Genomic DNA, 14,041 nt, shown 5'->3' with positions numbered 1-14,041 from the left:
GTGATTCGGGTGGGCTCCCTGGTGGGGTTTCTCGAGAATCGCTCCTCCTCTGTTGTCACCCAATCCAAGCTCCACCTGTTAGCTTGTCTGCAAGCTGCAGCAGAGCAAGAACCTTGGACAGCCTGCTGGATGCAGACAACTGATGAATGATACCGTTAATCACACGGCCACACGCCATCCCCATGCTTTATTTTAAGACTCCTAAAGTGAATCTAATGGAAGTGCAATAAAACTGACTTCAGATCCTGTAGCCAAGTGTTGCAGTCCAAAAACAGCCTCATAAAGCACATCGAGCAGGAAGATAAAACACCCTATCTTGTTTATTGTAATGCTGCTAACTAATGATGAGACACAACACAGCCACGGAGTGTTAATGTCACTGCAGACTGCTCACTTTGTTTCTTTTGAGGGAATATTCTCGTGTTTTTTAGTCTGCTGTGTCAATGCATCTGGGTGGGAGATGGGTTGTAATCTGGTGTAAACACGGGGCCATTCAGATGAGGTGTGAGGCTCAGTTAGTACGACCACCCTGCCGCTTTAATGTTCTATGCATGTCTTGCTCCTGTCAGGGTTCCTACACAAGTTCTCCATTTGTGACGTCTCAGATTGGGTTTGAAAAGTAGCTTCTCTGGAGGGTTTGAGCTGTTATTAATGCCGTCTCATGTTTGGAGGATCAGTGGTGATTCATGAGCGTGTTGGACCCCCACAATACATTGTTGGGTAGATTTGATGAGGTGTAGGAGCCCTGTCCATGTCTGGAGATCTTCTAGCTTTCGTTCTAAGAGGGGTTAGCAGTGAACCTCACAGACTCTACAGAGGTGCTTGATTGAATGAACCTGAATGCTTCGTAAACCTTCTGTTACTGAGATATTCTGCTCCAGAAAATCCTGGACTCAGTTTCCAGCGTAGAGATTTTGGCTGTGTCTAATATTCAGGTCCTAATAAACTAATTAGAGCTCGCCAGTGAAACAAACTCTTCTGGATGTTGGGCTCTTATCTACCAGTGTATTTTTAGATCAGTGATGACCCGAGTCTATTTCGGGCTAGCAGCTCGTGCTGGCATGTTTTACATGTGGTTTTGACAGTGCTGTCAGCAGCCAGTAAAACTAAGAGAATCAATTATTCTTTGTTTTTCTTTCACTCTCGACACAAACAAATTGCTCACATTGCCGGCGAGCTATTTTACCCCGGACGACCTCTCGGTCTGCACATTCAAATAATCCCGAGTGTGAACACTGCTGGCCCCGTCTGTTCTCTCCCCGGAGCCCGCTCGGATCCAAACAAGCCACACCATGTTGGGCTTTTCCACAAATCGAACATCCGTAGGATCTGATAGCACATGACACAATTGTATTAGAGAGGAGCTAACTCCCCGTTACTCATTCCACATTGTCTCTCTTACTCTATAAACCAAGTGCAATTGTTTTATTGTGTGTGTTTTTATATATCCTTCTTATAATATCCTCGGATGGCTCTTTAAGGACGACGCTAAACTCAGCATTCTGTGATCACAGCTTGCATAACAAGTCAGACTCTGGGGTCAAATTAAACGGCCCCGCAGAAAAGTATTACCTCTGCTCACAAATGACTGATATAACAGAACACAAACGGATTACTGTGTCGTTTTTAACAAATGGCAGAGGGTAATATGTAACTTAAATCGTCCGGTAAAAAAATGATCACTCTTGTTTAAGCTGGATCCTCCGAGCAGCGTTTCAGAGATGCGCTCTCTAAGCTGCCTGTCTGGAGCAACAGTTGCTGGCGTTCTCATGTTATGTAATACTGTAGAGAGTTTCCTGACTGACAATGAAATGGATGCGAGGCTGTCGTACGCCACAAACCCGACACCTCTTCCACGTCAAGCAGCAGAAACACAGAATCTAATTGGAAAAGCAGCGCGTCCTTAAAGAGCGGAGGCTTATGTAAGACGTACATAACCTACATATACTGTACACTCCTGCTACTACACTACTCTGCATGTCATGTGAACATGATGCTGCAGAGTTGCCTTTCACCAAACTGGTACAGCAAAGTGAAAAGATTCAAAAATTTATTTTAAATCTCTGCTGAGAAATTGAATTACCTCAAAACGGCAGATGGTATTTTTATAAGACTGAATTGAAGATTCTACATGCAAACAAAATGTTTTCTGTCGCACAAGCTGCAAAACAAAAAGCAAAAGCAGATGCAAGTTTTTTTTAGTGTGAAAAAAAACGAGCTTGATCCGATTGGTTGCGAGACATCAGGTTTCTCTGATCCAGCAGTGCCTTGGCTACGTGCAGCTAAGAAAAGCAGAGATTAAAGCTGAGCTCGATCCCGCCCCCTCGGCTCGGGGGGGGGGGGGGGGGGGGCTGTCCTTCAACAGTGTTGGTGAAAGGAATCCGCGGAGTGTGTTTTTACCCTGCCAGAGGGTCAAGTGGGTGGGGTCACACGGGGGCAGGCCGCTGGCGGGCTCACTATCATTCAGGTATTCTTACAAACAGGTGAACAAAAGAGGAACTGCAGCTGCTCTGATTCCCAAAGTTATGTTCAGCTGTCGGAGACTTGATTTGATTTGTGACACGAGTTAAAAACAACTTTCTTCTGAAGAATCTCCGAACAACATTTAAGACGTCGATCTGAGATGTTCTGTTTGTGTTCGGCCCCGGAGGCCAAGAGAAGGAAGACTTGTATCGGAGCACAGTGCTCTTCCAAAAGGAAGATTGAGTTTGTGACTAAAGTCGGGCGATCCCTACTCATTGCACATGGGACCCCCCGAGGAGCCCCCCACCGGCCTCTCAGTGTGCCGCCACGCCGCTCTCTGGCACGCCGAGCGCTCCTCACTCTGTGTGGAGGCCAGCCGTCGGTAGCTGAGGTTATAGGACTAAAACAAAGTTTGGTGTTAATTGGTTTCGTGTTTTTCCGCTGCAGTGCGGACATGGAATGTACGCACTTCTTGAAAAAGTGGATCTTTTTTATGGTATTTTTGTGCATGTTGGGGGGAAAATGGATTTTCAACCGACCACATATTCCTCAGGCCTCAGGGGAATGCTGATGCTAATTGTTTGGGCTGTTCTGTCCGATCGAGGTTAAAAGGGAATCACAAGCTCTTGGCCCGCAGGCAGCCACAAGAATTCGCTCAGGTGTACTCACGCTTCTCCAGGGTGAGATTACATATTTGCCTCATCAGATTTCCGTCGTACAGGAAGGGATGGAGGTGAAATTGTGGCTAATATCCGTCTGTCGCCACTAACTGGGAACAAAAGAAACCAAAAGCTGTAAAAAGTGTTGATTAAAGTTGGCAGGTGTTTGATGTCATGAAGGCAGAATTAGATCTGTGGAAAGAAGCAAAGGGCTCATTTCTTGTCTCCCATCCACAGGCCGTCCAAACGAAAGGATAAAAATAACTTCAGATAGTTCTCTGTTGTGACGAGAAGCAAATAAAAAAAAAAAATTTAAAAAAAAGGGTAACTTCAAAGGTGCCAAATTGACTTCCACATTCTGAGGGTCTTCGCACAAAGTGAGCAAAACTCAATTGCATTTGCACAAAACTACTTTAACTTCTGTTTTTCTCCTGTGACTGAAGCTTTTCTAATCTAACTGTTGTATTTATTGCATTACGTAATATATTAAATATTTATATGGCTAACCACGTGTGCTCTTTCTTTAAAATGGAAAATGTTTTAAAAGTTTGTGTTCTATCTTCAGTTTATGTTTGAACTGTTTCTCTGTTGGAAGCAGTTTTGCCTATTTTTGTCCCGATTGTAGTTACGAGTTACTTGGACGAATTGTTGTAACTGGAACATGAGCTGAACTGTCAGTAGTGTGAGTCTGATTCACTCTCAAATTCAAATGAAGCTACGTCAGTTAGTGGAGGAAGATGCTATAATCTGGATGTTAGCCCTTCTTGAATGAAGCAGATTGAAGAATCGATGACGGAGCAACGAGCTGAGAAACTACCAACATTCTTAACAAGATAAACATCAATAGTCTTTAATAAATGTTATCTTGTCACAGCTGCCATGGATGCAGGCTATAAATGTCATAAATGTTTCATGTTGATGTCAGATTAACTTAATCCAGGTCAGATGAGGCACTCCTCCAGTAAACAGGAGTTTAGTGGAATAGTGATTGTTAATGCTAACTATTGCTAAAGCTAACAACCATTCTGAAACATTCAAAATAAGAAGCTTATTGAAAGTGTGGTGGTTATGAGATTACTTCTGACAGTAATCGGTTACTGGTGTGTACAGTAACCTGTCGCGATGCAGCATGTTGAGCCGTTCAGGGTTGTTGTGGACGTGTCTGTTGATGAATGAACGGGGATTCATTCAGCCTTTTCAACCTGTCCCTTCTGCCACTGAGGCAGGCTGCTCACTTTCCCCAGGTTCCTGTGTCTTTAGTGTAACTGTACCAGCTTGTTTGTGTTCCACAAACACCAGCTGAGAATGTGGCCGACACGTCCCTCGATTTCCTGAAGCTGCGCCTCTACAGAGAGCGTGTCTGTGTCTGTGTCTGTGGCGCTGTATTGTTGCCAGGCAGATCTCGTCCTCCACATGGCTAACCTCTGACATCAGCGTTTCCTCGCCTCTCTCCCGCCACCACCTTGCTGCCACTTTCTCCCCAGCAACTCAAGGCAAGACTATCCGCCCAGATACACTTAGCACACTTGAAACACGCTCTCACCATATCTCTTCCAACATTAACCGCCCTTTCTCCCCCACCCCACTATTGTTGTATTTTTACCGCGGCTCTGCGCAGAGGCTATTTGTGGGCTATTATGACAGCCACATGTAAACACTCATCATTCTCACTGGCGTCTGCCAAAGCCTGCTGAGTGGGCCCAGACCACGACTACAATGGAGCTCTCTGTGACACTTTTCACTTTTACTCTACTGGATGGTGGATTTTGTTTACGTAATCTTTTATAACTTGAGGTCTAATAAAGTAATATGTATTATGTTTTGGTGGGATGGAAAGAACAGTATCCCCAACCTTGACCCTGGATTTAACTGCCTATTGGGTTTGCAAAGGAGTCATTAACCAGTACATGCACTCAGAGGCCTGTTTATCTCTCACACACACACACACACACACACACACACACACACACACACACACACACACACACACACACACACACACACACACACACACACACACTACTACTACAACACATTCTACCTCAACACACCACAGTCATTCAGCATAGATGTTCAGAGAGTTATGCTTCTATGAAAAAGACCACATTTTACCGTCTTAAAACCTGGAGTTAGGTGTTCTTGATAGTTGATTTTTATTATTTGATTCATGTTTGATTTGATTTAATTCAAGCTGAGTTTAGTTATCGAGACCAGTGGTTCCAAACCTGTGGTCCAGGACTACAAGAGACCACAGAGGGGCTTTTCCAGCGCTGAGGTTGTCCAGATTAGAAATAAATTTTTCAAAGAAAACCACAGAAAGAGGTTTTGTAGAATCTTGAAAAGACAGTCAGAAATGTTTCACATGCAATCTCAGGGTGCTACAAAGTAAAAAAAAAAAAAGGGGAACAGTTGTAGATAAATCAGGAAAATGCTTGTTGTTGATGCAAATATCTAATCCGACAATTGGCAGGAACTCATTGCTTAGTAGGATATTTGACTTGTTGAACTACTACTGTAAAGGAATATGATTTCACTGCACAACACTCAATCTGTAACGTCGGATTATCAAATGGGTTCGTCCGTTGGCGTGTGGCTTCACTGAAATGGTAGGCATCATTTACAGTCAGCCGAACTGCAGAAGCTCAAATCTGTTCGGCTCGGTCAAGACAACTCATTGACTTTAGTGGAAACAGTAGAAAACAGGTGATTTGATGAGATACTGCCATAATCCGTAGTGCAGGTGGTACCAGCACGAGACCACTTGGGGACGACTAGATTACCGCTGGAACTGGGACTGATTTCTTATCATTCTTTGGTCCACTTGGTTCCAATTTAAACCCTATAGCTCGTCTGAGTATTGTTCCTGACCACGTCTGTCTCTTAATGTCCAATCAAATCTGCTGCCAGACCAGGAAGGACCAAAGTGGTGAAAGCATGACATAAAGAGTTGAGGCAAAAGGCGATCCGGTGCAGTATCAGCAAAGAGTACCTGACCTGATGTATAAAATATCCTTGAGACTACAACAATTGAACCATAACATATCAGTCATTTAAAGTTATACTTATAAAACACTTTGAAATCTATTTACCAGTTAATCAATATGTCAATAACATATTTCCAATCATCTCTCCAGTAACATGCATTCACAACAGCTGAAAACAAAAAACTTGTCCAGTTTAGACGTTGTCTTCACAGTACATTTTATTGCACACCCTTTGACAATCATCATTATTTAAAACCAACATAGTAATAATGCACAAAAGCACTCATAATCACTGTGATATCACAGCTGAGCACCGTCGTCAAACTCCAAAGGTTTTTCATGGCAAATGCAACTTCGATCAAAAAATAGCTTTCAAACAACCCCAACAAACAAGACATGTTGTATTTATAGCTTCATTGCTGCAAAGTTCACTCAGTCACAGTGTCACTGACTGACTGTGTTTTAGTTTGATACAGATGCAGGTAAACCTGAAAGAATATGGCTCACAGTTTTGAGGTGTTTGCAGATCCGTTCGACCCCTGGTTGATTTGTCCGTATTAGCATCTCGGTTGTGCGGTGGGGATCTCACATGTTGGCCTCCTGCTGCTTGATGTCAAAGGCCATGAGGACTGTCATGTCACTGGACTCCCCGAAGGAGGCGGCCAGTTTCAGCTGCTGCAGACTGTTTGCACTGAACACCTCCCCCTCCCAGACCCGACTCTTGTTCAATTTCAGATCAGTTCGCGTCTCCCCCACCACGCTGACCCTCTGGGCCCCGGGAACCCGCATCCTGAAGCGGACCCAGCAGAGCGGCTCCAGTAGGCCCACGCGGGGCTCGAAGAGCACGCAGCCTTTTCTCCAGGCAGAATAGACACAGGGGAACGGAGGCCCCGGCTGCTTGCAACTGTTCCTCAGAACAAAGTCACACATGGGGTTGAAATCTCCACCTGGGGTGATCTTCGCGTAGAGGCCGAGTCGGAACACGCCAGCGTGGGGTAGGCTGGCGCTCACGGTCACCTTGCTGTCAGTGTACGTGCAGAACAGATGGCGTGAAAGAGGAATAGCTGCTGCTTTGTTGTCTTCCTGGCTGAGGACGCTGTGAAGCTCCAGGTCCCGCTGGTTGTGGAAGGTGATGTTACACTTGCCTTGCTGGGTACTCACCACTGCAGTCGTGTGGCTGAATTTGGACAAGCCCGCCTCCGAGGTCCTGGTCCCTGGTCCGCATACTGAGCCCAGGTTTGGAGGGAACAGCTCATCTGAACCCACCACCTTCCCTTTGCAGTGCAGCAGGAAGTTTGCCACGTTCTGAAACTTTGCATCTACTTTGTCGTAGTCCCGTACGAACACCGACAGTCGGTAGAAGCCTCGCAGCGGGCACAGGACGTGGCAGGTCAGGGCGTCCGTCTGGATCTGGGTAGCCAGGCAGCGTTTGGCCACAGCCGCCTCCAGCTCCGGTTGGACCAGTTCACAGAGCACCAGCAGAGGCCTGGAGGTTTTTAACACCAAATTAAACGCCCCCTCTTCCACCTCTGCCAGCTCGCTGCCCTGGCTGCTGCTGCTGATCCCCAGCGATGCTGCGAACGGCTGCAAGCCCCAAGACAAGAAGGGGTTCTCCGGGATCTCCTCCATGGCTCTGGGAGTCGGACACTCGACAGTGAAGGAACAGACCCAGAACAGTGTTGTGGTGGCACTTTCCGGTCTGGCAAACACCTTGACGTCGTACGTGCCACTGGCGGGCGGGAGGAGCTGCAGCTTCATGCTGCGGTGGGAGACGGTAAGAAGGCCAGACGAAGAGTTTCCGGACTCTTTCTGCTCTGAAGCTCCTCTGTGGAGAAGGTCCTGGTGCTGCGTGATCTCGTAGGTGAAGGTCGTTGGTCTGGTGAAGCCAAGAGACACGTTGGCTTCTCCATCATCTGAGTTGGGACATCGAAAGAATAGAAAGAATAGAAAGAATAGCTTTTTTTAAGATTTAAGATCCGTTTTCTTTGAGTAAATAGGAAACAAAAACAGCAGTTATAAATTGGCGAGGCGAAATTCAAACATCTATCAAATTGTTAATGATTTGATTGCACTGTGGTGAATAATTGTAACACAACTATTTTGTGTAAACTATACTTATCACTGATTATCACTGACGAGGATAGTAGTAACAGTAGTAGAGCTGCTGCTGCTTTACGAGCCAGCAGTTAGCTTCAGTGCTTGTCAAAGTTGTCTTATTGGCCTTTATTTTACTAAACTCCTTTTTTCAAGATTAGCAGTGCCTCGTTTGTCCTGAAGTAACTCATCCACTCTTTTCGAGGGTAATAATAGAAGTGTCTGAAAGTGTACACCATTAATATTAGCATGTATCCATTACCTGTGATGATGTTAGCGTAGAAGCTGTTGGTAGATTATCTCAGCTGGTAGCGCTTCTTTTGATCAACTTTAGAACATAGCTCTGGTTCTTTTAGGAAGCAGTAACATCCAGATTATAGAGCATCTTCCTACTCTAGCTGGTGTAACTTCAGATAAACCTAATAAGTGAATCATGTCCTTAGTAAAAGAGAGAATTATAAGTCCAAAAATCAAGTTGTTTAACTAATATATAGTTGTAGTTTTTCCTGTTACTCATACGTTAACTCCACACTAATATCCAGTAAAGGTCACTGAAGGTTTGTAAAACACACTTAATACCTTGTTTGTACACCACCTAAAACAAGTGGGAGGAAGTGAAGATGAACCTGTAAGGATGTGGCAGTGGTGCGGTTGAATCAGCCGGAGTCCCATGGTGAAGAACGCTGACGTCTTGAAGACCCTCCTCTCAAAGTCCTCCAGGGCGATGGGTGAGTCCAGGAGCTGCCATTTCTCCTCATCGGGGAAGTGCGAGTCGATGAACTCCTCTGGGTCCGTCAGGAAGTAGAAATCATCAAACCTTGGAGGCAACAGATGGAGAAAGCAGACTGATCTGAGACTCGGCTCACTGCTGGTTAAAGGAGTATTCAAATAAACCCAGAGCAGCGACAAACTGCCAAACCAAAAGAATCCAGTCCCTCACTGTGTTTCCTTGTTAAATGTCGTCACAGCTGGACGACGACTGGTCTGAACTGGTGTTTGTACCTTTTGACGAAGGTTTCGTGCTCCATGTCGACTCTGCCGGCCCCCCAGCAGGAGTCCAGTAGGAACCACTGCCCCCCCAGCAGCACGGCATTCCACAGGTGATCCGATTTCACGTTCTTCAGACTCTGGCCCTGCCGGTATCCGATGCCCTTACTGTGGCCCGGCACCTCCTGACACTCGATGCCCACCTCTCTGCAAACACAAGCCGGGCGACACACACACTCATCACCTTTTGTCTTATGTCCTTGTCCTCAAACCGTGTGTGTGTGTGTGTGTGTGTGTGTGTGTTACATTCAGCCCCTTCAGTGGACGTTATTCTGCTGAAAGTGGCAGCCATGAACTCAGAAGGGACCAAGGCTGCAAAAATACAGCATATTTTTGAGTTAGTAATGGAGGAAGGGGAATATAAAGAGCTCTCCCTGAGCTGGAGTGTTTACTGCTGTCTATTAGTATGAAGGATTTAAAGAAGTATGTGCTGCCATTTGGACTCATTTTGTACTTTATATTCTTGTAGCTGTACAATAAATAGTCACAGAGGTATAACAGCACAGTAACATAAGTATTTTCCTCACGGTTGTTGGTTTCAGCTCAATTTAGTGAGCCGTACGAGCACTGAATCATTTCCATTTGATATTTTCGTATTACCAATGACTGGCGCTAAATGAATACTGCAACCTCAGCTCTTCTCAGGCTATTTTCCAGGCAGCTGACAGTAATTTCCAGCAAAAATGGCCCCATTAGGCAACTGTAGGTCGCCGCATGCACCAAACAGAGGGCACAGTCAGCATTTAAGTGATGAATGAGAAAAACAAATCAGTTGAAGGTTTGGGGGGGAATCTGAGGAAATATCAAACGAGTTTTAGAAAAACTTAACAACTGTTGAAGGTGGACAGAGTGCGATGTCCAGGGTGCAATGAGGAAGTTTCTTCTACCGTACTTGGATCTATGTATTCCTTCTTTGGCTTCATTATTTTTATGATGACATTGTCACGCTTATGTGATTTATTCATACACTAAGTTTACTGCGCTGTTAATTGTTACCCAGCCCCCGGGACAACTTTCATCCTGTGTGTGGGTGTGGGCCTGTTCACATGACAACATCTTCAAGTAACAACAGAAAGCTCTCGTGTCTGTTTACACAACAACGATGCTTGGAACCACTGAAAACACAACTCTTTGAAAATGGCTCCCGAGGTGAACATTTTAAAACACTGACTCCATCTCCGTGAAAACAGAAGGAAAATTCATCTGTCTGAAAACAATTGGGCTCCGTCTCCATGGAAACGGGGGGAAAAGCTACCGTTCACCTGCTCCTGCGCACCACGGCCGGACTAAACTTGGTAGTTTTATTTTGACAGTCACTGTAATAACAATCCAACTTTGTTCTCTGCATGTGGTTTCATTAAAAAAAAACCAGAGTGCCAACTTATAGCATGCTAACTCCATTCCTGTGTGAACAGACACCGTTTTCAAAATATTGCTGTTTAAACGTGAAACTTTTGTGAAACAAAAATTCAAAAACGATGTGTTGTCACTGGAAACATCTGGTAAAGCGGGCCTCAGATGCAGTTTTAAGTTCTGTGTTCACCTGCACATCTCTGAACAGAGGTTGGAGTAGCTGCAGCAGACGCCTCGCCCGGCCGCGATCACCTCCTCCGACGAGCTCAGCTTCTCCGAGCGGCCGAGGTACCCACTTACATCGTACTCTGCAAAGACAAGCTTCGTTCTGTTCCAGCTCTCAATCAATCACGAGCAGCCCTACTAATCTATCACAAAGTTTGATCACATCGCCGTTTGTGTAGCTCGGCAGACCCACCGATGTTGTTGCACAGCCAGACCCAGATGGCACGAAGCTTCTCCAGCTCGTTTCTGGCTCCCTGCGTGATGCTCCGAACGATCGTCTTCACATTGTAGACTCTCTTCTCCTTCAGCTGCAACATACATCCACAGACACGAGCTGTCAGGTAAGACACTGTTCAAGGTAATTAACACATCCGGGCTGTAGTCTTTATGTTTTCGCTGTCTGAAGCGTCACAAACTTTCCATCGTCTTACGGCGCATTTCACAAACAAAGTTCCCTTCACACTCAAAGATGTGAGTGCTGCTCGTGGTGGTTTTACAGCAGTTCATGTAATTATTCCCTCTCTGCAGTCTGGATGAAATAACTGAGTGACTCGCTGTGAAGCGGGGATTCTGGTTTCCTTGGCAGATGAAGCAGCTCTGGACTCAAGCTGAAGAATTAAGAATAGAAAATGAAAACACAAGCAGTTCCTTTGTAGTATTACACCGGTACTTTATGTGGCGTAAAGGAGGCAAAAATACTCACATCTTTTAATCAAGAAGTGTCAAAAGAAACTTTGGTAAAAGAAAAGTAAAAATGCAGATTCAGCTTCTTTACTAGAGAAACAAAATGCAGATTTTGAAATGTACTTGAGTTAAAAAGTAAAGACAATTTTTTCTTTTATTTTTATGGGTGGTGGTGGGATTTAATGCACATTCTATATCTATTGTGATTGTAATCCCATGCGACCATGAATAGACCTGTTTAATCCATGGATTAATAAAACTGGTATAATCCCACTGTACTTTATATTGATTCTTTATCTCTGAATCATCCTCACAAAGGTTAAAAGCATCGATTCAGTTTGAAGAATTAAAGGTAAAAGTACAGATATTCATGTTAAAATGTACTAAAGTTAAGTAAAAAAACCAAACAAACCAAACTGTGCAGATACCTGAGATGTACTTCAGTCATGATGTAGAGATACTTAGTTACTTGCCACCAGTGGTGTGGACGTGTCCTCACCTCAGCTCCAGCCCTGATCACGTAGGAGTCGACCCTGTGGAACGCCTCTGAGCTGGTGAATAGGTCTTTCCGTCGCTTCCTCTTCCCGGTCTGATTGCCACTCGGCGTGCGCCTCTGTCCTGGATGAACCTTCTGCTGAAGCGACTTGTGCTCATCTGCCTCCTTCCTCACGGCGCTCTTCTTCACCACGGTGATGGTCCTCGCCGCGCTCTCAGACGACAGCTGTCTCTTTGCTACCGGGCGCTGGTCCTCGCTCTCCGCCGTCAGTTTCTCAAACACGTTTTTCCTGGAGTGCACAGCCTTCTGGGAGGCTTCAGTACAGACCAGCAGCTGGACCGGGACCTGGTCTCCGCCTGGACCCGGCTTTGAGCTCTCCTGGCCCGGTTTGTCATGGTTCACAAGGGCGCCCAGCACAGTGCTGGTCTGCTTTAAGGCCGGAGTCTCCTGGATGTGGCGGAGCTCCAGGGCCTTCACCCGCACGCAGCCCTTCTGTTTCACCTCATCCTGCTGAGGAAGTCGTGCGGCACAGGCAAACGGCAAAGAGAACTTCTGGATTGCAACTTCAGCTGACATTATGCTGGATACATGGCGTCCTAACCAGAGAGAAAGCAGAGGAAATTTAAAAGACAGCCATTTTCTTTGAGGTATTTTTAGCGTAATCCTGTGAGCAGGCAGGGCTGCAGAATGGTGCTCCGCCTGAGATCAGACACCTGACTTCTGAGGGAAGATCCATAGCACTCCTACACGTGCTCCACCGAGGAAGGAAAGAAGCACAAAGTTTAATCTATATCCCTAGATTTTATGTAAGACAGTGACGAATTAGCCATTTTACCATGTCTATTCATACCCGTAAATGAACGCAAAGGTTGGAGTCATTAGTCACTGTCGCTGCTTGGAGCATAAAGAAAGTCAGAGACTTTGGTGTATTAATACGACCCCAGAGATTGCACTCATGCACCTGCAGATTGATGGCTGCATTCATCGCCTCTCAAAAATAAGCAACATATGGTGACAAGTTAATCTCTGGAGAAAGTACTTATTGGCTGAAAGCAGCAGCAGGTTGGCACAGCCGCTGTCCGTCAACCAGGCGAGCCGGGCTGAAGCCTCTTGTGGGCGAATATCTAACTCGGCTCAAGTGTCCCTCAACAGGTCATCAAGTCCTATCGGAAGTGAGGGCGCTGCCCTTTGACTTTCCTGGAGTGCATTTATTGTGAAAATCCCAAACGTATTGGACAACCCCCCCCTCCCACCCGACCCCAAGGCGGTTCACATTGACTCAAAACATTCCCAATACCTAAACACCAAACAAAAGCACGATGTCTGTTTTAGAGGAGCTGAAAAAGAAATTAAATTAGGCATCAAATTTGTTTTGCAAATCTCACTTCAAACTTCCAGAATACTGCTAAAAATGATCAATTTACTATGAAAGGTTACTCAGATAATACTATCCAGGTAGTTCAGACTGTACTTGATGTCCTTAAATGTGAACCAAAGCTTGGACTCACCCTGAGAGGATTTAAATGCCTGCTGGATGTTTGCTGGAGTGTCGGACAGAGATGTTTCCACTGGGTTCTCAGTGGTCCCCAGTTGTAGGGGGGGAGGCTTATATACAGTCGCGGTGGCCTGGCAGGACAGGCCCCAGAATAACAGGCCTAAAAATACTACAAAGCAGCTCAGAGCAGCCAATGGAGTGAGCCCCAACAGAGGAGTGTGACATCTGCGTGTGCATCTGTCAGTGTGTGTGTGCAGCTTACAGATGTGTTGCTGCATGTGTCAATCAGTGTGTGCAGTGTGTGAATGTGTGTGTGACGTTGGCGTGTTTCCATGAGGGTGGCGCTTGCGCACTTCTGTGTGGTGAGTATGTTTGGTCGGAGGGGTCAGGCGGGACGGGGGGCGGCCGAGTGCAGAGTATGCAAGGAAGGATCTGCATTGGGCTCCAAGCCGGCCAAAGAAAAGGACTGAGTGTTGAGGAGGGGGCGTGAACCTCATCAACATCAAGGATGCACCCGGTCACCCTGCTTCCTTCACACACA

At 45.8% G+C, this 14,041-nt stretch overlaps 1 protein-coding gene across 1 annotated transcript; it reads right to left on the bottom strand.

Moving 5' to 3' along the window:
* Window positions 1-6,316: 6,316 nt before the first annotated feature.
* ky (kyphoscoliosis peptidase) lies at window positions 6,317-13,584 on the bottom strand. The gene is made up of 7 exons (XM_080479305.1): window positions 13,514-13,584; window positions 12,009-12,601; window positions 11,019-11,133; window positions 10,791-10,908; window positions 9,203-9,394; window positions 8,827-9,017; window positions 6,317-8,019 (listed from the first exon to the last, which is right to left on the bottom strand). The coding sequence occupies exons 2-7, from the start codon at window positions 12,579-12,581 to the stop codon at window positions 6,692-6,694; spliced, it is 2,517 nt and encodes an 838-aa protein (XP_080335431.1). The 5' UTR covers window positions 12,582-12,601; window positions 13,514-13,584; the 3' UTR covers window positions 6,317-6,691.
* Window positions 13,585-14,041: the final 457 nt, after the last annotated feature.

Source organism: Lipophrys pholis, assembly GCF_963383615.2.
Source record: "Lipophrys pholis genome assembly, chromosome: 14".
In the NCBI taxonomy this organism is placed as follows: Eukaryota; Metazoa; Chordata; class Actinopteri; order Blenniiformes; family Blenniidae; genus Lipophrys; species Lipophrys pholis.
Note: the sequence above shows the minus strand (reverse complement) of the source record. Positions and strands in the feature narration are given on the sequence as shown.